Source organism: Protopterus annectens, chromosome 8.part0 (assembly GCF_019279795.1).
Source record: "Protopterus annectens isolate FY-2018-M chromosome 8.part0, PAN1.0, whole genome shotgun sequence".
NCBI lineage: Eukaryota > Metazoa > Chordata > Ceratodontiformes > Protopteridae > Protopterus > Protopterus annectens.
In genome coordinates, this window is record NC_056741.1 from 1,354,222,942 (window position 1) to 1,354,248,544 (window position 25,603).

Sequence of the window (25,603 nt, forward strand, 5' to 3'; positions counted from 1 at the left end):
TGTTCCAGAACATGTCTTGACTCCTGATACTGTTCCAGCAGATGATCCAAAGGTTCCTAAGATTGAGAAGTCGGCAGAGACAATTCCAGTTGCTAAACTAGATGCCAAATTTTATGTCACACAATGTGGTCACATCTCAAAGCCCAGTAAGAAATACACAGCAACTTGGACATAGTTGTATATATGTACCTAGCTTTGTATAACTGCATGATGAAAATTATTCCTGTGTAAATTGCATATTTATTAATTCCAGTGAGAATGACTGACTCATTTCTCAAAGAGAGAGGATGTAAAATAACAGGTGTGCTGTACCTTTAAGAAGCTTTTCTAAGTCTGTGTGTGCATATAAATTCCAAGCACGTGTTATCTTCAGTGTCATTTTGAAGGTGCAGCCAGAGTGTTAACATCTATGTGCATGATAGCTAGTTTGTTTATAAGTTAAAGTTACTTAACATCATTTATGATGTGCTTGTATATAATAAAGCTGCTTGAAAAAGAACCACAACGTTCACCTGTTTCTTCCTGACCTGGCGAGTGACAGCAATGATCAAGTTTAACAATTTTTAATGCTAGATATCTTTTGCACTCTTTACTCCATTGTCTGTCAGTCATCAGCCCCTCCACAGTTAATCTTCCCATTCATTCATCACTGGCATGAGTGTCAGCTAGGAGGGGTCATCATTCTGACAGCCACTGCTGTGATTCAAGGTTCTCTGGTTTTAGTTTCCCTAGCCATAACACATGCACTGGGGGAGACATGCAATAGGATGGCAGTGGAAGCTGTTCCCTCACTTCTGCAAGCTGTTCCTTCCAAACACTCTTGCTCCACCTCCTGAGGTATGAATGGTGAGCTTTCTGCTCTCCATCAGGAAGTTAGCACAGCCCAGTATGGTAAACAAGTGAGCAAAGATACCATTCTCCAAGCTGGGACAGGTGAGCAGGCTATGCATCTTCATCCTCCCCCTGGCTCCACCAATGCTAGGGCTACTAATTGAACCCTGGCTGCCTGGGTCACAGTTGGGGATTCAGTCCTTGCACCACAGGGCCAGGCTTAATTTTTACTGTTACCGTTACTGTCACTGTACCAGACTAAGTAGATAAGTGTAACGGATTAATGTGCATGTAAAATCTTTCAGTTAATGACAAACAATGAAAAAAAGGCTGTTGTGTTACAGGGAGGCAGAACATTGATTGCAATGCAGGAGATCTGGGTTTGACTAGTAGCCCCAATTCCTGAGAATTTATCCAGGGACAGAACAGTGCAGTGTTCACCCATCTGCCCTAAGCAAGGATGGTAAGAGGTTTTCCAGAGGAACTGCAGCCCACATTAAAGTCACTAAGCGTCAACCCTCTTGAAGACAGTGGGAGGGGCCTGGCAGATTGTTACCAGATTAAGATCTGCACTGATATCACTGCATTTAAGGGCATAAAATTATAAAAATCCTAACCATCCACTGATGATGCTTTACCTCATTCTGACTGTCACCTCACTTGGCAGCATGTTGGAAGAATGCATCGACTGTACAAGGAGGGGCTTAATAGTAAAGGATGGGGAAGGTGAAAAAAAAAGTGTCTTTTGTACTTCAGTATTATGTCTGAAGTGTTTTAAGATTTTTGTTCTTTCACGAAGGAATAATGTGGTTTTACCATGACAAAAGGCATTCGAAAATGTCCCAAGACATTTTATAAAGCTTTATTGTAAAGCAAAAGAACAGACAGACACAAATCAGCCTGACTCTGCGTAGGATTACTAGTTTCAGTGGAAACAATATACAGTAGATAGATTTGGTGTTTAAAGTACTGTTTACCACAGAGTTACAGCCCTATTTACTTAAACCAATTTGCTTTGCAGCATTGTGACTGGCTCTTTATTGCAGTCACAAGACTGGACATACTTACTGAAGTGCTTACATTCAGATTATCAACTCTCAACCCATTCAGAAAGCCAGGCAGATCAAATGACAAAATGCTTTAGTGAAAGTCCTAACTGAATACTAACTGTCCAGAGTTATCATGGCTGTGAACTGCAGTTGTCACAATGAAAAAGGCAGATTGTGTATGTATGTTAAGAGAGATGCATGTATTTTGAAGCTACTGTGGTAATTTTCTTTATAGTAACTTAAAACTGTTTATTCAGTGATTTGAAAAATATGTCTTTAATCTTCTTTTTTTAGTACATTTACTTTAATTTTAAAGATAAGCCATCTGATGAGTTCTAACTTGAGTGTCTTGCCAAAAGTTAAGATTGCACTGCTTGTTTTTCAAGTAATCCTAAAAGAAAATATTTGTTAAATGCGTGACAATAGCAAGACATTATAATCTACATTGAATATGTATCCTATAAAGATGATTAAACCAAAAAGAAGTTTAGGCTGTTCCACAGGATAAAAAAAAAACTACCCACTCCAGAGTCTAGACTCGATGCAAGAGCAACTCACCTCCCCCTCCTACTCTATTGAGATAGTGGAACATGGCTTAACTCCTTGTAATAGACGAGACTCCAAGTTTCAACATGTCTATTACTGAATTGCTGAGCTTGCAGCTGGTGTTAGTAACATCACACATTACTGTTCTTTCTTTTACCAATTTCATCAGTCCCATCTTCTAGTTATCCAACTGACTAGATTGGGACTATAGTTATCCTTGCCTAATGTTTCCTATATTGATTTATGAGGCAGGATGTTCGGGTCCATATTATAACAGTCAACGATCAAAAGATCGAACGCTGTTCTATCGACCCCAAAACATCGAAAACTAATAAGAGCGAACTACCAGATCGCTGTTCCCAAATAAAAAAATAAAAAAAATAAAAAAACACACTAAACACTATTTTAAGTGGGGGTCTGTGCCCCCCACACTGCCCCTGCTTAAATATATCAACTCCGAGATCGCACTACAGTGCTGAAAATAGCAACGTGATGGAAGCGGCCAAGCTACTTCTTTCCCAGGGAAAGAATTTGCTTATATGCCACTTCGTCATTTTGCATTTTCGACATTTGAAGTTCGGCCAAGATGCATTCGAAAGAATGCGTCTTCGGACTTCTGAAAGGAACCTAGATGTTCAATGCATTAGCTACATCCACCAAATAAATGACTGCTGAAGATATTCCTTTATCCATAACTGTGATCTGGTCACTAAATTAGTTAGAGTTGATCTACCTTTGGAAATACAGTGCTGTTTGACATCATGAAAATCCTTTTCTCTTTTGTTATCTTTCATTAATTCTAGAATACACCACTCAAAATATTTACCTAATACTAAGGTCAGGCTAAGTGGTCAATAATTCTACATCTCTTGTTTTTCGTTTTAAAGAATTGAAGTGACTATTGATTTTTTTTCCACATAGTTGGAGCATAACAATTTCTAAGCAAGGAATTAAATATTTCTTTTATTGGTATTTTGATATCACTAAATAAGTTTTTTTAATAATATTGCTGGGATTTTGTCCGGTCCTACACATGATTTTATTTGTAACCCCCTTGGTTTCGCACTTTTTAATTTCTCCAAGTCTTTTGGTTTTCTAATACCATGACAAGAATGGACGCCATTCCTAAGTCAAAGTACGAATAAAGTTCATGAAATTAGTATTGTTTCAATCTTTAATGTCAGCCAAAAGTGCTCTTCGGAGCACCTGCAATGTGCCCAGTAATGAATCCTTCTGCAGTTCGTACGGAATTACATGGATTGGTAACATATCTGAATGCGATTGTAGATTCTTTTTTATAAAACCCATTGCTCCTACTACTATTGGAACTGTCTGGGTATCTTTCTTCCACATTCTCTCATTTCTGCCTGCTGATCCTGATATTTTATGACTTTGTGTCTCCCTGTATGCAAGACACTGTAGTCACTGGGTGTGGCGATTTCAAGGATCAATGCTACTCTTGTCTTCTTTTCTTGAACCACTATATCTGGTTTTCTAGCATTGAACTGTTGGTAATGGGTGGTCCCATGTGATGTAAACTTCATTATTTTCTACGATGCTTTGTGGCTCATGTTTCCAGTGTTTTTCAGCCACTTCAATACCATAATGTTTGCACAATCCCCAGTGCAACAATCTTACCACATTATTATGCCTTTCAGTATACAGTCCTTCTGCCATTAGTATGTCGCAACCTGCAACAAGGTGCGCAACTGTTTCCAATTCAGTTTTACAAACCTACATTTGTCTGTTTCTCCCACATGTTCAATGGACTTTGTAAACCAATGTGTACGTAGCCCACTATCTTGGGCTGCCAATATTAACCTTTCATCTCTTGGTTTGAATTCGCCTCTCCTTAACCATTCCTGTGTTCATTCCTGATCAACATGAGGTTCTTCCAGAAGTTTTCTATACTTGCAACTATATTTATGCTAGCTGTCCCTTCACCCTATATTCTTTCTTTTGTTTTTTGGGACATTTAGTTGCACCCTGATTTTTATCCACTTCTGGTTTGATTTCCATTCATGCTTGACTCCGATATGCTTCTGCTAAATTAAGCAGAGATGTCATCTTAGATTTATTCTCCTCAAGTTTCAAAACTTTCACTATGTTTGGAGTCCCATGATTGCAGATCTATACATCTAATCAATTTCAAGGAGGCCCATCCCTCCTTCAGAATGGGAAATATATAAACCTGGTATGCATTTGTTTTTATAAATCATTTGGTGGGCATGAAGCATCCTTCTTGTTTTTCTATCTAATCTATCCAACATGTTTTGGGGCCAGTCAATCACTTTTTTGTATTGGTTAGTTTTGCTTTCTCCTTTGCATAAATATTATACCATATTAAATCCCTTTTCTTTCCCTCCTCCAAATGTTTTCTTCAGATGTTTCCTGATCTTCCTGTTTCTCCCTACTTTGGGGATTCACTCCATCCTGATGTGATGTAACCTGTGCTGGGACTTCTACACCAAATCCTTCACTTTGCAGGCATTCCATAACTTCAACTTCTATTTTTTTAAATTCTGCTTTACTAATCTTCTTTTCTACATTCCATCTTTGTAATGTTATTTTTTTTATTGTGAAATTTTCCATATTTGGATGCCTTTGCCTGTATTTCTCTTTGAATATCTTTGGGGCTGCCTTCTTTACATTGATTCGTTTGGCTTTCTCCTTTGCATAAATATTGCACCATATCAAATCTCTCTTATAGATTCATAGGTAGGTACTAGGCTATTGGCCCAAGGGCCTAAGTAAGCTTAGCCAACAAGGGTCCCTGGCTTACGCCACCCAAGAAAGTTAATTTCCTGTGTCCTTGTCGAGCAGAGCCACAGAAGTGATCCCTGGGGTGTATTTCCTATTTCCCATCCACTCATCAAGATTTTTCTTGAAGAGTGCTAATGAGAAACTTTGCTTGACATAGATGGGTAGCTTGTTCCAGAGTATAGGAAGTCTCTGGGACAGGAATCTATTCCTCCAGCATGTCCTGTTTATGGTGATGACAAGGTTTAGGTCCCTAGAGCATGTAGCTCGGAGGGATTGGGATTTCTTAAGGTGAAGGATGTTCAACAGCTCTAGGTTTAACTTAGCTTTATATGTTAAGCAGAGATCTCCTCAGAGTAGACAATATGCTACAGAGTAAAGCTTGAGTTTTTTGAGACAGTCAGTGTAGGGCATCTGTTTGAGGCCAGTAATCCTCTTTGTGAGGTACTTCTGTGGCCTTTCCAGCTGCTGCAGATGCCTTGTGAGGTACATTCCAAAAGGAGCGTTGTACTCTATAATGGGTCTAATGAGTGCCAAGTAGAGGGCAACAATGACCTCTTTTTTCCTGGATGAGAACCCTTTTGTGATGAGGTGTACCACATAGAAGGATTTCCTGACTACTATGGCAATGTGATTATCAAAGGAGAGACTACTGTCCACCTGGGTCCCAAGGTCTCTTATCACACATTTGGCATTAAGTAGACTGCCGTTTATGTGGTAATTCATGGGTACAGAGTTTTTACCAAAGGGCGATGACAATGCACTTTTTGGCATTGAGCTTGAGGCCATGCCTCTGACAGCAGGCATCTGTCTCAGTGAGGCCATTCTGTAGGATGTCCACATCATTTGGGGACTCGACTATGGCTCCTAGTTTGCAGTCATCTGCAAACTTCATTAGCCAGAGGCCTTCTGTGTTAGCCTGTACTTCAGAGAAGGAGATACCAAACAGGAGCGTCCCAGGACTGAACCAAACAGGAGCGGTCCCAGGACTGAACCTTGTGGTACTCCACTTGTCACTGGTTTGAAGTCAGATTTGGAGTCTGCAACATTTACAGTGTGGGTTCTGTCAGTGAGCCAGTTGACAACCCATTTTGTGATATAGGGATTTATACCTAGTTTAGTGAGTTTAGCTATAATTCCAGAATGGGAGATGGTGTTGAAAGCCTTGGCAAGGTCAAGATAGGCTGTGTGAACCAACTTTCCCTTGTCTACAGCTTTGGTGACTGCCTCAAAGAAGTCAATCAGGTTCAGAAGGCATGATCTGCCTTTCACAAACCTGAACTGCATGGGCTCCAGAGTTTGGAGGTTACCAATGTCTTTGTTTATGAGTTCCATGATCATACATTCCATACATTCCATGGCCTTGCAGACCAGGCTCGACAGATAGTTCCCAGGATCAGTGGTGGCTCCCCCTTTGTGGAGTGGGATAACTGCTGCTGTGCACCATTCAGTGGGCATAAAGCCTGACATGAGACTATGATTGAATATGGTGCTTAGGTGGGGAGCCAGTTTGTTCTGAAGTTCATGTAAAACGCAGCCTGGGATGTTGTCCGGTCCCATGGATGCTGTGTTTTTGGTTTTAGAGAGTGCAGCTTTTACCTGCATAGATGTGATTTACAGGGACTCTGCATTCTTCCTGTATAGATATGGGCCCTTTAGGGGGTGAGAGGTGGGTAAAGTTAGCACTGAACCTATCTGCCAGGATGCTGGCAATATCAGTTGGTTCTGTAATTTTCGTGCCATTGTGCTGTAACTCAGAGCAGATCTGGGTGTTGCCATTGAGATTCTTGACAAAGCTATAGAATGCTTTGTGGTTGCCCTTAGAATCAGCGGTGATTTTGTTTTCGTAGCTAGCTTTGGAGGATCTCCTAAGGGATCTCAGCTTCTTACTAAGGCTGACCAGGCAGCTCCTCCACTCATGGGATTTTATTCTCTTGTGCAACAGTTTCTTCCTTCTGTTGTAGAGTTTGTTTAAGGCAGGGGACCACCAGATTGGCTTCCTTTTTTTGGAGGATAACATCTTTGTTCTGTTTGGGATAGCATGATCCATGCACTCGTGTAAGTGCTTATAGAGTGCACTTATGTAGGATTCAGCAGTCATAACTGTATTGTCCATCTGCATGGGTGTCATGAAGTTTGCCACTTCTGTCTCAAGAAGCATGAAGTTGGCTTTGGAGACATTTTTTACCGTGGTTTCCTTAATGATGGGTGGGGGTCAGATGCGGATATCTATATATTAACTTATAGTCGGATCTGACCAATGAGGAGTTAATTTCAGGTGTGGAACACTGGTCACTCATGTTGGTAATGACTAGGTCTAGGATATTGTTGCCCCTGGTGGGGGTGCAGATAAGTTGATCCAGGGCACTGGAATTTATGAATTCCAGAAAGTGTTGAGCGAAGGAGTTGGTACATGAGTAGTTTTCTCAGTTAATGGTGGGGTAGTTGAAATTGCCCATTATTAGGGTGTTTGGTTGAACCCTAATATTTTCCAGAATATCAAGAAAGGGGGAGTGGCAAATCCTGGGGCATGGTGGGGGATTTGTAGCAAGCTACAATTTGGATTGCAGTTTTGCCCAGATTTAGTTGCACTTGGATAACCTTGGATGCATTATGCTGCGCAACTAGCCTGGAGGTGTGGATATCCTTAATGAATATGGACACACCTCCACCTTTGGTGCTCTGGTCCAGGTTAGATGGCCGAAAAGTGTGGTGAGTTATAGCCTGGTAATGCAGGGGTGCTCTCTAGAGTCTTGAACTAGGTCTTAGTCATTGCACAGATATTGATGTTCTCCATTTTAAGGAGTGCCTCAAGTGAGTGCATTTTGAGATTTTGACTTCTAGCATTGAGTAGCATTACCCTCAGTTTTTGCTTGCCTGTTCCTGTTACAGTGGGGAATTTGTCATTGGAACCTTGCCTAAAAAGGCACTATAGGGGCACCAAGAGCCTTAGCTAGTATCCAGAATCCCATGGGCGACAGGTGCAGGCCATCTCTGGCAAAGCATCATGGTCTGTTGACCATGTCGTCCCAGGCAGACAGATACTGGATCCCCTTAGAATGACACCAGAAGCTTACCCAATTGTTGAAGTCAATCATTTTGTCTTTGTACTGCGGTATCATTCTGGGCAATGGCAGGATGCTACTCAGGGCTAGGGTCATACCTGCCTGGGCTACAAGATCGGAGAGCTCTTCCATGTCTCTTTTCATGTAGTCCAGGGAGGTACGTCTTAGGTCATTCACACCAACATGAACAATGACAGAGTCATATTTGTACTTGTTGTGGAGTGCCCTGAGTGCGTGGGTTATGTGGCAGATCCTGGCATCCAATAGGCAGCTGACAGTAACCTTCTCCTTGTTTAGCCTGGTGAGTGGGACATCAGTGTACCTGACTATAGAGTCACCTATGACTAGTGTGTTGGGTATGTTGGTTTGCCTTATGGGCTGTGGTTTATTGGCACACCGAGTCTGTGGGCTATATGTCATTTGGGTTGTGTTGGGGGGTGGAGGTTGCTTGCATTTCTGCTTTGGAGGTCTCTGTTGCTTGAGCAGATTATTATTGAGAGCCTCTGTGAATGTTTTTGTGTTTTTATGTGTTGATTTTGGTGGTGTAGGTTTAGTGGGACTATGTGATGAGTGTGGTGTGGTGCAAGTGTTTACCTTTTCCTCTTGACTGTCAAGTTCAATCTTGGTTGGAGGGAGCTTTACCTCCAGTTTGGCTAGATAAGTGCATCTCTCACAGGTTGTGGTGTTGGGTGGTAAGAGGAGAGGGTCATCTGTGTACATGAGGCAATTGCTACATTGCCTCAAGATGCCCAGATTCATCAGATAGACAGGACAGAACACTGGGAGCTGACTCTTGGACATGCCTGAATAAAAAGCTGCTTTCCTCTAGACAAGTGAGGAAAGTCAGTATAAGAGCTGTTTTTCTCTAAGCAAGTGAGGAAAGTAAGTACAAAAACTGTTTTACTCTAGGTAAAGAGGAAGGTTGAGTGCTGTAGTAATTTGTAGCTTATTTAGTGCTAACAACAAGTTCTGAACAAGTGCTGAGCACAAATAAGCAAATTCAAGTGCTAAAACTAAGAATCTGTACCTGGATCTTGTGGTAGATAGGCTACCTTGTGCTTATCACTCCCACTGATAAGCTAGAATGCTTCCCTCCAACACAGAAAGGCTTGGGGGCTCAGAAGCTTACAAACAGTCCTGGATACAGCAAATCTGTACCTGGACTAGACTAGTTACAGGAAAGGTAGGAAACAAGCGCAAACACTGGCTTTTAAACCAGAAAGTTGAAAGAGATGGAAAAACTGCCCAAACGGCCAATAAACTACAATTTCTGGGCCAGAAACCACTCTTGTGGTAGATAGGCTACCTAGTAGTCCTGGATACAGAAAATCTGTATCTGGGCTAGACTAGTTACAGGAAAGGGTGGGAAATGAGCTCAAACGCAGGCTTTTAAACCAGAAGGTTGAAAGAGATGGAAACACTGCTCAAACGGCCAATAAACTGCTTATTTCCTATGTCCATATTTCTTTTTTATACTTTTCAAATATCTCTTGGTTTTGTTGTTTTTATTTTCACACTTCCTCAGATGCTTCTTTTTCCAAACAGGTCGAGGTTCCTTGATCTGTATACTGTTTTTCACAAATCTGTTGTATCAATGAACACAAATTTTCATTTGAAGCTTCTGACAGTTTTTCTTGCGAAAGTATTTTTCTTTCCTCTAATTTCTCTCTTAATCATTTTGTATATCATGTCTCCGGAAATTCTGGGCTTTTTGCATAATAGTAACAATACATAATTTCTTTCTTATGTATTTTTACTATTATGCAAAAAAGCCCAGAATTTCCGGAGACAAGATTGCCGCGGTGGTGCAGCGGTAGCATTGTCACCTCACAGCAAGAGGTTCTCCTGTTCGATTCTCAGTTGGAGCACCTTCTGTGTGGAGTCTGCATGTCCTCCCTGTGGTCGAGTGGCGTTCAAAAGAAATGCGTGTATGGGCGTGCCTTCGTTGAAGGTTGGGTGTCAGGCTGGCACCTTGGCACCGTAAAAACCTACTGCCAATCATTAGCGGACTGGAGTTCCACTGTGGGGACCCCTAACCGGGAAAAGCCAAAAGAAAACAACAACATAATTTCTTTCTTATCCTTAATAGCCCACTTTATCATCTTTATGGCTCTTCTTTGGCCTATCAGTTTTTGTGTTTTTTTTTTGTGGACTGCTACTTCCTTCTACAACAGGAGGGAGGCATCCAATTTTCCAGTTATGCTTTCTGATGTTGTTACAGGACAAGCATATTGTAACATTTCTAATTTTTCAAACATAATATTGCTACCCTTATTTAGTTGAATATTTGTAAAATACTTATTAAATTCATTAGCTATGTTGACTGGATTAAATAGTTTGCAATTTTTAGTTTCCACAGACAGGACTGGATGTATTATTTTCCACATTGAATTAATATACTTTTTAATAATTTTTTATTGTTTTTGTCTGTGGGTATTTGTATTTCAGAATTTGTTTTTACACTTGATTTTGTACTGATGTAACTAAGCTATTTTTTACATTTAGTTGGATATTTTGTATCTTTGAAATACCTTTTTTTTCCCCTGTACAATCTTATTACAACTATTCCACCAATAAGGACACTTTATTCTTATATTAGATTTACCGGATACTATATACTTAATTTCTGAACATAAAATGTCATTCAAATAGAGTAACCACCTTCATTTGCTGATGTTAAATCATTCAATCAGTTTCATTAAGTGCACATTTAACTCTATTATAATCCATTTTGCTATAATCATGTCTCTGTGTTGTTGTTATTCATAAGTCCCTTCGTTTTCTTTATGTTAAAATGTATTGAATTATGATCTGAACTCCCAGAGGCGAAACAAATTTTATATTAGGTAACAGTTTCACATAATTTGTAATCACCAAATCTAACAAACTGCATTTTCTTGTATTCTGATCTACCAGTTGTGTTATCCCAGGGAATATTATCATTTCATTAAACTTGGCAGCAGTAGTGTCTTCCAGATAATATCTGAACAGTTAAAATTTCCTAGGAAAATTATTTTACCATTATTGAATTTGCTTCTAATTCTTTGAGGAATTCCTTGTATTTGACTCTCTCCATAGTTGGCCAATGATAACATGCTATTATTCTTATTCTATCTGACCAGTCTAATAAATCAACTGGTGGTATTTCTATTTCCATGTCTTCAGATACCATTACAGACAGTATAGTATCTTTAATTAGTACTATAATACCCCCACCTCTTAAACTGTCCCTTAGATAATCATATTTCTTATATCACTGGACAACGAAATAGGATCAGTTGCAGGCTTTGCTTATTATCAAGTTATAACCTATGTGTTCAATTACAAACTTCAACTCATTGTGTTTATTACCTATAGTTTTTGTACTTTACAAAAATATACATTCAAAGTGTTATGTCTTTTATTTCCATCACACCTTGTCAATAATTTTCTAAACAAGGAATAATTTGTTCAAAGAATTTTCCAATTAAGTATTCCATCCATACCTCTCAACCTGGAAACATCAAAAATCTGGACAAGGCCCATGAAAAATAGGTACAAATCTGTACGCTGATTAACATCTAATTTGCATATATAATTATGTAACCCCACCCACTCCAATGTAATTGTGGGATACCAACTTTCGAACGCAAATTGAAGAACAGACAATCAAAACATGGCACCAGAGTCCCCCTGCAGCCATTCCAGTGTCCTGTTACCTGGCTATTTTGCCCCATTTACCATAAACACTAATGTATGCATACTGCTTTACTTCTACAATGATTTGAATTTTATTTTTACATTTTACAGCACAACAATGCAGAAACACTAAAAGTCATCATCTGGTAAACAAAGCAATACTGTCTCACAATGAAAATAGGTTTGACATTAAACTTTGCCCTTGAAACTCACATTCATTGAAACAGCATTGAAACCCACACCACATCCAAAGAAAATGCATCTGACCAGTGGTGGATAAAGATTACCTTTGGGCTGCTTTCAAATCATTGGCCCCTTGCACACAAAACAAGAAACATACATGTGTTCTTTTCTTTATACACCTTCCTGACTTTATTAAATTATATTCCTTGCATAATACAACACACATGTTAGAGCGCATTTTAAATTTATTGTTTGAACATTTTACCAGTAATCTGTACTGTAGGCAATGAAACAAAACACATGAACCAATGATGACAAAACTGCACAATTCAGAACTTTTCCATCATAAAAGTATGCTTCCACACCCACACTATAAATAGAATGACAGTAGTGTAAGCCATAGGCATCTTGCATAGCTTCGCGCACTTATTTTCAATTTCATTTTTTTTGGGGGGGAGGGGACAAAAAGTCAAAAACCAGGGGGACTCATTTTAAACATTGCTTGTATAATTTTGTAAAGTTGCTAGAATAAAATGTTGTGCTACCATCATGCATTTCACTGGCAGGTTTTGAACCCAGGACTCTATGCACTACATTCAGAACAACATACCACTATCCCATTCCTAAATCAGCAGCTGCCTGAAAAATAGGAAGACTGAAACTTAATAGCCATCATTTAGTGAATTCATTTCTCACTTCTCAACATAGCACTTAACCTAAACACAAAAAACATGGACAAACAACAAAGCCAATAGGGGAATACAAATTCAGTTCTCACTTCTCACTTACCATATCTCTGAACTGTTAGCATAAAAACAATAATAGGGGAATACAAATTGTGTGCTCACTTCTTATCACAGCTCTAAACTCTTAGCACAAAAAAAATGTTCTTACTTCTCATCATAGCTCTCTCATCTCTTAGTACAAAAAAGAAATCTAGACAAAGCTCAGAAGAACATAACTTTCAGCTGTCAGAGAAAAACAATGTTCTCACTTCTCATAATAGCTCTCAACTCACTCAGAAATGGTGGTGGCTAGGGATAGTAGACTCTTTTTACCCTGTACTAAAGGTACAGGGTTTGAGCCTGAATACCTCTAGCCACCAAGTGTGTATTTTATGGACACACACACACACTAGTTTTAGTGAACCTGTTTCAGTCCTTTTACATGCACCAAACTACCTTCAGCAAATTCACAGGAGCTCAGAAAAGAAGGTACTTCATCTACAAATAGTCACGATATTCTGGAGATACTGATATTCTGGAGATACATGTGAGCTTTTCTTGATTGCAATGTACTAAAAATGGAACTGTTTTTAGTGAGTGTGTCTTAACTTTCCTATCCCATATTACTGAAATGAGCCAGGAGATCATTTTCCTTGGTTCAGCACATGGACTGGAAGGTTCTCAGTCAAACACACACTGATAGGCATAACAATGTCTGGTTGTGTGTTTCTTAACTAATCTATTGCATAAATATTTTATGTACAGGCTGAATTAAGCAATCTTTGTGCCAAAATAAGACAATCTACCATAGAACATCTCAGTATAAATACCTGGATTTATTGTTTGAATTCTTGCTTGATGTTTATATCCTGGAGGATATAGGCATCAACACTGCAAGAAATGGTAGAGATACTGAGAAACTTCTGAACTGTCACCAAAACTACTCCACCACCAGAATTTCTTTTTAAGACTGTGAACAGGCACTTGTGAACTTTGTGTTGAGAGACTGAAAATTTACAATCAAAGATTATTTAGGCTTAAAAGCTTAATTAGCTACAAATAAGTAATAATATTAAGAAGGCTGTGGAGGCCCTTTGTAAGGGTTTGCTGCACAACGACAGGGAAATGGACAGAGCCTGCAAGATACAAACAGGCAAATGCAACAAAGTGTACAACAATATGATGCTGAACAACAGTTGACTAACAAGGCTTGCTATATTCTTTTACAGTTGTGCAAAAGAAAGTCAGGTTTCTGGCTAGAGGAAGAAGCCTTATTCCAGAAAGCTTGACCAGTCACACACACACACACACACACACACACACACACACACACACACACACACACACACACACACACACACACACACACACCTTACCGTTGCTGCCATTAATCCCTCCCTATGTGCTGCCATATCCACAAACACACACCTACCTTACTGTTGCTGCCATTAATCCCTCCCTGGTTGCTACTGGCTCGGCGAACTGCTCTGCACATTGCTGCCATATCTCTGTTTCCCGGCTCGGCGAACAGCTTAATCCTTGCCATATCTCTGGTTTGCTCTGCACATTGCTTGATTGCTGCCATTAATCCCTGCCATATCTCCGTTTCCCGGCTCGGCTCTGCACATTGCTGCCATATCTCCCGGCGAACTGCTCTGTACAATTCTTTCCCGCCGAAAGTTGGCTACATTGCTGCCATATCTCCCGGCGAACTGCTCTGTACAATTCCTTCCCGCCGAAAGTCAGCCAGCCGGAAATGATGATGTGAGCTCTTTGAGCTCAATTCCGACTGGCTGGTAGCCTGACGGAGCTGACGTCATTGTGCACGTGATGACGTCAGCTCCGACAGCGCAAAAATTTTAAAAAATCAAAGAAAAATCGGAAATGAAGGAGTGCCACTCGGGAATCGTGGCACCCCTTCATTTGGACCCCAAAACTCGGTAAAAACTGAGTAATTCAGAACGGTTGTGAGGTCTGATTCCATCCCATATTGACTTAAATGAAAAAAAATCCCTGGAGATCATTCGTATGTCATTCTTCCCAGTTTGTGATTAACTTTAAATTGAGGGCAAGATGCAATTATCCACTTCACCTCCACGACTCAAATCATATAAAACCAAGACATTTAAACAACCTCCTTCCCTTCAAAAAAGGTATTATTTAAGTCACCTAGTCTCCCATTACTAACAAGCTGTTCCAGTACTTTAAATTTAAAATTATATATAAAATTATAATTTTAAATTTAAAGTACTGGAACAGCTTGTGAGTTATGGGAGACTAGGTGACTTAAATAATATCCTTGAACAAAGGGAGACAAACTGGATCATTAGGTTGAATAGTGACACATTTCTAGGTTTGAACGGCCCTGTCCCTTTAAAACCTTTTTTGAAGGGAAGGAGGTTGTTTAAATGATTTTATTGTTAGTTGTTTGTGATAGATTGATTTGAAAGTAATGTGATATATATATATATAATGACTTCTTTCTATATGTTTTATGGTCTGAAGAAGTGTCTGTTGAGGCAGGAAAGCGCTAACCTAAAAAAATACGTCTTGGTTTTACATAAGCAATACATCTTGGTTTTATATGATTTGAGTCCTGGAGGTGAAGTGGATTTTCTTTTCTGTTTTGGATTGATTTGTTGTCTTCCACTTATACCGTTTCCACAGTGGCATTATTTGTGTTTTTTTCTCAAGATGCAATTATGCTATAATTCATTATGTTTTATAGTACCAGAGAAGTAACATATGTAAAAGAAAAGAAAAAAAATCAGCTTTTGTTTACACGTCACTGCACTTTGGCAAATGTTTTGACAGCTGTTAAAACATCTGTCAAACTGTGGCATTTGACAGATATTTGGTCAGATGCCAAAATAATTGTCAAAATGTACCATTTTGCAACTGTTTTATAGCTTTTTACCAGTCTTGTAATCCTTTCTTCATCAAAATAGCTAGCAAACTGCAGCTGTTTGGTTCAGTAGTTTACTGACAGGATTATAGCAGTAGTAAGAACCTTTACAGTGGAGTGATTTCACTCTGCAAGGAGTCTTGTGTTATCTGTTTTTGATTTTTATTGGCTTTATGCAGAATGAATGACCCTATACTTCTGAGGTTTGAGAAATCATGTTTGAAGGATTTTGCGAATTGCAAATACAATTCAAATTAACCAAGCCTTATGCCTGTTGTGTTTCACATACATATAGTGCTGAACATTTTTTGCTGATTGAAACATGTTACTCAAGTTAACCAAGCTTTATATCTTTTGTTTTACAAACATATAACACTAATTGCATTGCATGTCAATCATTGAAATTATGACTGCATAAACTGGGTGCTATCTCTGAGTGCTTCTTACATCAAAGCTCATACTATACAATTTCATATAGTTGATAAATAAGTGATATGTTATATCAGCAAATGCTGAACATAAAACTTGCATGTGTCTTAAGTGGTGATCAAAAAAAAAAAAAAAAACTAGCACACATAAATACACATAATAAAATGCATTACAGCTGTACAGACTGGTCATGTGATAAACTAATGGTTATTTTTCTGTACTATGTGGAATGCATCATTTAATATATTAAAAAATACCATTAAAAGAAATAAAATGTGGTATTCAACCAACAAATAATAGCATAAAATAAACTATAAGCTGGAAATGCATTCATGATCAAGTAAATCATGCAGAATACCTGTAAATATTCAGCAACTTTATCTTCCACAAACTCGTCTGTGTCTGAGTAACACTTAGCCCACAAAGGGAATATGTTAGAGGCATAAAAAGCTGCATTACTCTGATTTGTAATGAGGTTGTAATCAAACCAGATGCCTTGTGCATTATTCCACAGCACTGTATTTACTGCTGTGGTCCTGTTCTGTAAAGCCTTTTGAAAGTATTCTGCTCTGTCACTGTTACCTAGTTTAAAAAAAAAAAAAAAGTTACGTTTGTTGTTGGTAAAACAATAACAATATACACGCTGAAAGAATTGAATAACTGAAAATTAATAGAAAACTGCAAAAAAGTAGTGAAAGATACAAAATCCTTGTAAAGATTTCCAAACAGATCTTTTAGAATGAAGCAATAAATAGAAGTTTAATCAGTGATTCCAGAACTCAGCAATTGATATTAATGGACGTTTTTCATTGACTCCTTTGGTCTGAAGGACGAGGCTCATATATGTGACTTGATAATTGAGATGATCCCCAAAATAATCTATCTATAGGCTTATCTGTTTGCATTTTATTTATTAGTCTATATCAAGTTGTCACTTAAGGTGAAAGGGAACAGAAGAAAAAAAATAAAGTGAACAAAACTACAAAGAAACACAAAGTAGAAAGGCAGAAAATGTAATCTGACTATGTAAGGGAGGTAGGAGAAGTGAAAAGGACTTCTAATGCCATGCCATCCATTAAAAAATAACAGTGAGTTTCTAAAGAGTCAGAAAAAACAGAGAACAAATAAAATGCTGGAGAAGATGGGGGTCGTGTTAGAATTGTAATGGAATTAAGAAAAGAAGGTGCAGGAGCCATCACTGGTTTGTTCAATAAATTAATAAACTGGCCATAACTGAGGGAATGCAGAAGGGAGAACTGATGCCAGATGGCTGGCGGGAGTAGGGGGGCTACAGGTGGCTATTGGTTGACTCACCATTTTCAGTGGAAGAAGTACAGTCTGAAGTTTATTGTACTCAAACATTATATTGTTTCCTCTTTCACTGCCTAACATTTGAACAATGTATGCATCTTTCCAAATGATGGCCCAATGCATTTCAAATGTGCAATTCTTTTTCAGTAGTTGTCTGTGAAATCCCAAAAAAATGTCTCTTGAAATAAGCATTCCTACCTCTGAGCTTCTTATGTGAGTCCATATTGAAGGAATTAATTTAGACAGCCAGAGTCTATGATCCATAGAGTCATAATGTATCATTTCTCAAAGGAACTCAGAAAAGAAATGTACTCGCACAGTTCACCAAGTGACTGGTTTTATCCTTGCTAGGGAGAGGATTTCATACTGTACACTGCAGTCTGCTTTAGTATTGTTCTAAATGGTTCAAGGCAGACACTGCAGATAACAACAGGGCATGTTAGAGACGCAAGTATTGGAGAACACTCACTAACTACCACCTTTCTGTCTAATACATTCTGTGCAATGAGAAGGAAGAATGAATAGAAAAGTGTGATGGTCTGCCAACATGATGCTACATCTGAGTAAGGGCAAATGGACAGCATAGGCATTAGGCAACTCCTTGGAAAATGAAGTTACCTGAGGGGTACTAAAAACTGTGTGATATCAGCAGACTGTCAGTGCATGTACATGGAGAACGCTACAAGTTAAAGGCAAAGTGCACCTATTCTTAGTACAGCAAAACCGATGGAAAATGTCTCGGGGAAAGGAGTGTGATCTGCACTTATATTATATGAGTTATATACATATCAGGCTCTGGGCCTGCATAGTTTAATGGCAGAATGGTCTTGTCATACAAACCCAAAGCATTTTTCTCAGACAGCTGGTAAGGAAAACTGATCAGGGAGACAAAGTAAAAGTCTATTTCCTGGGTTTTAGCAGTACTGCTTGATACAGGAAAATTTAGATATAAATAACCATGGGATGGATCTGGTAATAGCTGCCTTGGTTGTATGAGTGTAACCTGGCTGATAGTACAGAAGACAACAATGAAACATGCTCAACCAGGGAATGGAGAGGTGCCCAGCAAGTTGTTTCATGTATCTGTATCAGGGCAGGTGTTTTTCATTGTCTTTCTACGTTACAATGTGCTTCTCTGTAGATGGCACTAAAGCCTGCACTAATGCATGAACATACAATTATGTCAGCAAGATATGAACAGGTTTATCTAATTTGTCCATATGCCCTTTGCAGCTTCCCTTCTCTCAGTTTCATCTCCAGGTTTAGTTGTTTAGTCCATCTAGAATTTAAAATATTTTATGATTTCAATTCCGTGTTCAACTTTTGTAAACATTGCCACTTTCTCATCTCCCTCTACATAAGCTAGTATTCCTTTGTCCCTGTTCTAAAGCTAGTTCCATCTGTCTGCAGCCCATAAAGTGTTCTCCATCTTTCATTGGTTCATTAGTAAATATTTGCTTTTTTGGGTAACCAGCTTAAAATGTACTCCTCTCACCCTTTTTATCGCTATTTTGCATTCACATTGAGGCATTCCCTTTCTCTTTTCTGAGGCAAATCATTTGCAGCCTTTGTAACCTTTCTTCATATGCTATATTATCCACTCACATTATAATTTATGCAATCATTTCCTGCACATTTATTTTCCAGGTGATTCAACAAAAGCCTTATATCCAGGAATCATGACTTCAGCATACCTAGATTCCACTCCGAGCTATGCTTTCACAAACTTTGTGGACCTTTGCCAGTGCCTTGTCATTTTGCTTCTAGTGATTTATTTTAGGGATAATAATGATCCTTTGTGATAGTTTTCACCTTCCCATCTTTACACTCCTTTACGTTGTACTGATAATGATCTCCTGTGATTCTTAACACATTTCCATCTATACACTATTTTACATTAGGATTGCTTTAACCAAAGTGTATAACCTTGCTCTTATCTATACTGTACCTCATCTGCTATTTCTCTGTCCAGTCTGTTGGCCTCAGTAAATGACTTCCTGGACTTTCTGTCTCTCTCTCACCTCTATTCTATACATCTTTCCCAATCTTTATGTCATAAAAATAATAAATCAATTAAACATTTTAAAAAAGATAGAGATGCATAATACAAAGTATTTTGTGCTTAAGGATTAAGCTTCAATTTACAATGAAATATAGTCCACCAATTACTGTTTTAAAACCAGCCTTGAAGGGAACAGAAAATATGCACACTTTGTGATACCACTCAAGCTTCTTGAACACCAGTAGGTCCAAACCTTGTCATCTTGAACCTAGTATCCTAGACTCTTACAAAAGCTGAATTGAACAGCCTCCTCCACAGAAAAGACTATTCTGTGAGGAAAAAGTTTTCAGTTTGTATTGTTCATTTCATTTTCTTCTTTGACTGCTGTGTATTACTTTATTTAAAGTTCTCGCCCCTTGAATATTAAAAGTTCTGAGTTAGGTAAGAAAATGTACCACATATTTTCTGGTGAGCCATTGAAACTAGTGCAGGTTAATTACTTGTAAAAGAAGGTAGGGGCCACAGACTAGCATTTTGTTTAAAGAGAAAAGGGAAGCACCTGTCACAGAAGAGTCTGCAGTGTGAGAAAATCAAATATCTTGATTTGTATTGCCAATATTATTTTCCTGGTCAGTTGCAGTTTGTTATATTACTACGGTTTGTTATTTTATTTAATATTCTTTTCCAATGTATATTAAATGCAATGGATTAGGGAAGGCAGCAGTTCTTGTGTCTCTTTTAATGAGTCATACAAATTAGAGGATGTTGGTTATTTGTGAACTGTGGGAGGAGATGGAGAATAATATCTTTATTAAGGGGGAAAGAAAGCATTTCAACAATTTCTTGACTGATCTAGGAGAAAATAAAATTTACCTACCCACCCATCCTGTCCCTGTTGTCTTTTAAATCCACAAATCCAGTGGCTCTGGAGTTGTTCTTCCCCTTATGTTAATTTGACTTCAAACATCCCTCCCACTACACTTTCAATTGCCTTCCCTTAAAGGAAAACGCCATCCTAGAACTAAAAAAAAATCTGCTTTTTTCACTCTGTCTTTGTTTCCTGACCTATTTTAACACCTCAAAATCATTCCAAGTGCCTTATTTGTAATTTTAGCCTGTTTTCCACAACATGGCTACCAATGGGGCTTGATGTATCAACATAATCTTGTTCTCCCTCAACTTTTTCTCTTTCCCGTAGTGCTTTGTATGACTCATGCCAGACATAAGGAAGTAAGTTTTAATTTCCATGCCACTGGCATATAATGGGATGTGTGTGAGTCACTGTTATTTTCTTTACCTTCTGTAAAAGGACTGCTTCTTTTCTGTTTCTAATCACTCTTGTTTATGTTTGGCTCAGAGCTTGTTTTACACTATTCTTAGAAGTTATCCAGCTACAGCCAGAAAAGTAACTAAATTGCAGGCCTTTGTTCAGGGTTCTTTTGTAGTCTAAGAGGAAATGATTTTGCAAGGGTCTCTCAGTGCATTGACAGTTTTAACACCTCTGCAGTAGAGTGGGATGCAGAGGACTCTCAATTCCTCTTGAATTACAAAAGAAAACACTGAACAAAGGCCTGCAATTTAGTTATTTTTCTGGCTGTAGCTGGATAACTTCTAAGTATAGTGCAAAACAAGGTCTGGTCCAAACATAAATGAGGGTGATTAGAGACAGAAAAGAAGCAGCCCTTTTACAGAAGGTAAAGAAAATAACAGTGACCCTCACAAATCCCATTATATGTCAATGACATGGGAATTCAAAGTCACTTCCTTATGTCTGGCATGAGACATACAAAGTATTATGGGAAAGAGAAAGTGTTGAGGGAGAACAAGATCAAGCCCCATTGGTAGCCATGTTGTGGAAAACAGGCTAATATTACAAATAAAGCACTTAGTGTGATTTTTGAGGTATTAAAATAGGTCAGGAAACAAATATAGAGTGAAAAAAAACAGTTTTTTTAGTTTTAGGGTGGTGTTTTCCTTTAATTTACCCTCATACCATCTAGACAATATAGGAGAAGACAATATTTTAGTCAGCAGAGTTAAACTGGCTTTTATTGGGTTTACTATGGTAATGTCGAAGCAGACTTGGTCGAATGATAGGATCATCGACCCATGTCTGTGAAAGTGACAATGTTGAATTCCGACACTGTCAAAATACATCTCAACTTCGACCTCGGAATGGGCTTCAGCATGGGTCAAGATAGGGGCGAGATTTGTACTTTGATAATGTCGGGTTCAACAATGTTGCTGTTCTGCCTCCGGACTTTGTCGGAAGTGGATTTGACCGAATCCACTTCAACGTTGTCATAGTAAACCCTTTTATTAATGTCATGCAGTAAAGCATCTTATTCCCCACCAATCCTATAACACTTCTCTGTATTTCTTTGCATTTAAAACCAATTGAAACTCACTGATAATGTAGCAGTTGATCTTTTGAATAAATTGGCATCTGTCTGGGCATGGTCATGGCTAGGTGAATACCATAGTCTCGTTATGGCCTTTTTTTAAGACAACACAACCTACATCACACAATTTTACACACTCCTGTCCTTGATCAGAAAATGCATGAAACTCCTGAACTCTCCATCTCCCAACTTTCTTGCACTCACACTCCTTAGACAATGCCTAAATTGCATGAGGCTCACTGACATTTTTTTTTTATTTGGAGTCACTGATTCCATGTGTGAGAGATGTATCTTGAATCACCATACACACAGAGTTGCAAGCCACCAACTATAGAAAAACGAGCAAAAACTCATCTGATAAATCCATCCTTAAAACCTAAGCAGAACATAGTAAAGAAGCAGTCATAATTTGTGACTGCATGATTAGACACACTGACTCTACACAAAAAAAAATGGGTAATGTGAGAATAACACCATATTTTCTTCCTGGAGAAAAGAAGAGAGAAGCCACTAAGACCATTACAGATATTCAGGGTTCATGTAATGCTTTTGGTTTTTCTTCTGTGCATGTTCAAATGGATGTCACTGGAGGCACTTCTTCTCTCTCTCTCTCTCTCTCGTGCAAAGGAACATGGTTGAGTTTGTGGATGTCCTTACACAAGATGGTCAATCCTTTGCAATTAGTGAGATCCTTCCTTCACCAAGTATGGCACCTAAATATGCAGAAATGATTACTTGCTTAAATAAATGACTTGGTTATGATGTGAGTTCATGGTGAATCAGTGCTTCTCTGTTTGGGAGGAAATGTTTGAGGCTTAGCGTTATTTTGCAAAGGATTTATTTATTTAATTATTTTACATTTGTTAGTCAGGTAAATGACCTGGTCTGAGGACCATTTTCTCCCAAAATCCTGGCTAAATAGGCAAATGAACACACATAAGGCATATATATACAAAAATGCTTAAAGCATAATAATCTTTAAATTGGAACTTAAATTGGAAAAGCATCTAATGAATCAATGTCATTAAACAAAAGACTGATTAAAGCATAACATTCAACAATTTTGAGCAGCATCTAAATTAACAGGTATATAATAAAAAGTGTGTTTACAAGAATATAAAAATATGAATATATAATAAAGTTTGTATAACAAGTATTGTGAAGATGGATGGGATACACTTCTCTTCAAAAGGGGTTAGCTTGCTGAATAGACTATTTTCCTTCTACAGCCATTTTAGAATTGGTCAAGTTAATGGACATACATAATTTGTTCGTGTTTATAGATATAATGGACACCAAATAATGGTTATCATTAGAGCAATTATCAAGTAAAAAAAAACATAGACACTGCTACCCACAAATGGGCTTGCAGGTGCTCTGAAGCTCCCAACACTATTATTAATGAATTTCATTGGTAGTGCACATGACTTCTCAGAGCAAAAACCTAGGTGGAGCTTACAGCCCCACTATGAGGAGGTGTTAGATTGCTCCTTGGGACTGCACAATTTTCTGCTCCCTGCCACCAAATTGCTTCCTCAAGAGGAAAACAATGATAGGGCACCTCAGACAGGAACAAATCTGTCTTTTGCCCCTGTGCCTGTTGAGCATCAAACCTCTCCTAATCAGACTCTGCTGATGCTATTCCTGTTACTAGGAAGTCCCCTAGTACAAAACAAGGGTTACAGCCGCCCAAATAGGCTGTTACTTTGACAGCCATGAGGACTACTTGTGCACTTTGTGATATCCTGGCAACAAGGTAATTTGTAATAACCTAACCCCACCCCTGGGGCACAGAAATATGTGATCTGCATCACCAAAGAGGCCAACATTGTCTTCACACTTGTGAGTGTATGGTTCCACACAGCCACACTTAAGGCTACCACAAAGCAGTGAATTTATAAGTTTAATGCCTGCCTGCTCACAGGCTAAGCATCTGCATCAGTGCCCCTACTCCTCACAGCAGGCCTGCTCATCCGTCCTCACCAGCTCTCTCAAGTACCACAAAGCGGGAAATGTATAAGTTTAATGCCTGCCTGCTTACAGGCTAAGCATCTACATCAATGCCCCTACTCCTCAGGTCGGGACTGCTCATCATTCCCCACCAACTATCTCAAGCATCCAAGCTGATAATCAAACTTGGGACACCTGGGCCATATTCAGGGCTTTAATCCTTCCTGTTATGGGAGCTAGTGAAGACTGAGTCCTGTGTAAGCCATGGAAATTTAACTGGGAAACAACAACACACAAATATAAAATTATTAACTTTAACTTGGGTAATCTCTCATATCATCAGATTTTTTTCATGATCAAGAATAGCATATCACCTCTGCTGAACCCTAACCATAGCCCTGTTAGTAACATTGACTCTGCATGATGGGAACAAAGTCATGCACTACATCTCTTTGAAAGTGCTGACCTGCTTCTGTTGTAGCTGTCAGTCATGCACACTGTTGAGAGGTTAGAGCACTGCTTTCTGGTTTATTATACCCACACATCAATGTACTGACTCTGAGATCACATGAATCTTCTCTCTTCTTAAAACTCATGCACTGGATCCGGAGTGTGATGTTGAATATTGGTGGTTAGGGACCGCATTTTCCTTTTCTCCTTTTAGTCCCCTCTGACTTTAACCAATGACTCATTTTCTTTCACTCAGTTTATCCATGAATTCCTCTCCTGAGGGATGATTGTGAGGCCCAAGGTGGGTAGAAGAGCACATCAAAGCCATCCACAAGTAAGGTACGAGTCCTACAACACATTGTTCCCTACCCAAGGTGCTTAACAGGTGTCTCCCCTACCAGGGTGAGAGCCCTATGGCCCATTCTTTAACGAGGGTGGACTCACCAGCCACATCCTTCCATTAGAGACAAGAGCTGTGTGGTAGAAGTGGGCCAATATGTAGATCGGGTGGACCTCTACTTAACCCTTTATCTCCACAGTCCCATTAACAGCTTCACAGTTACTGTTGACAGGAAGCACATACACAGTGCAATTCATGGCAACTTCCTAGTAAGTAGCAGACTTCTCCTTCCTTCCCTTGCCTCAGTCTATAGGCATGGCAAAGGCCGGTTCTTCAACCACTTCATTCTTCAAGACAAATTATCTTATCTTCTACTTAATCCTTGATGCATCACCATGGCTATGCTGAACTACCACTCCCTACTGAAAGTGAATATTATAGCATCATCTCAGCCTATAACTTATCCTGGAGTAATGCAGTATTCTCAGTATGAGTAAGTTGTTGTTTCTCAGCCATAGATATCTGCCAGTCTGAGATTAAATGTGTCTGTGTTTGAGCTGGCTGGGGTGCTTCTAACATGATGAGCAGTAAATATATGAACATATTGTCAGGATGACATAAAAAAATGAACGATTCTGCAAGGAGTGGTTATAAAGATAATGAATGCATGCATGCAATTAATTCTGTGATGGTTCTGTCTTCAGGTAGGTACTTTAGCCATATATTATCTTGCAATATCAATATCTTTCTGCAATAATTATCTTGCGATATCAATATTATTCTGCAATACTGCTGATTGAAGCCTATGTGACTGATGCAAAATGAGGATTTGTTTCTTACTTTAAACTGTAGCAGTCTTGGAGTTGGTTATATTAAATAGATGGTTCAAAGCCTCTGTTACTGGGGGAAGGGCAGGGAATGACTGCCCACATATAACATTTATTTTTGTGTTGGCAAATGCAGCTTCTTACAGTATT

General features: G+C 38.8%; 1 protein-coding gene across 1 annotated transcript in view; it reads right to left on the reverse strand.

Moving 5' to 3' along the window:
* The window catches only part of TREH (trehalase), a 341,626-nt gene that overhangs the window by 107,913 nt on the left and 208,110 nt on the right, over positions 1-25,603 (reverse strand). The window contains exon 11 of the mRNA XM_044079440.1: positions 16,530-16,753. Within this exon, the coding sequence (XP_043935375.1) occupies positions 16,530-16,753 (224 nt within the window). The remainder of the gene's footprint in view (positions 1-16,529; positions 16,754-25,603) is intronic.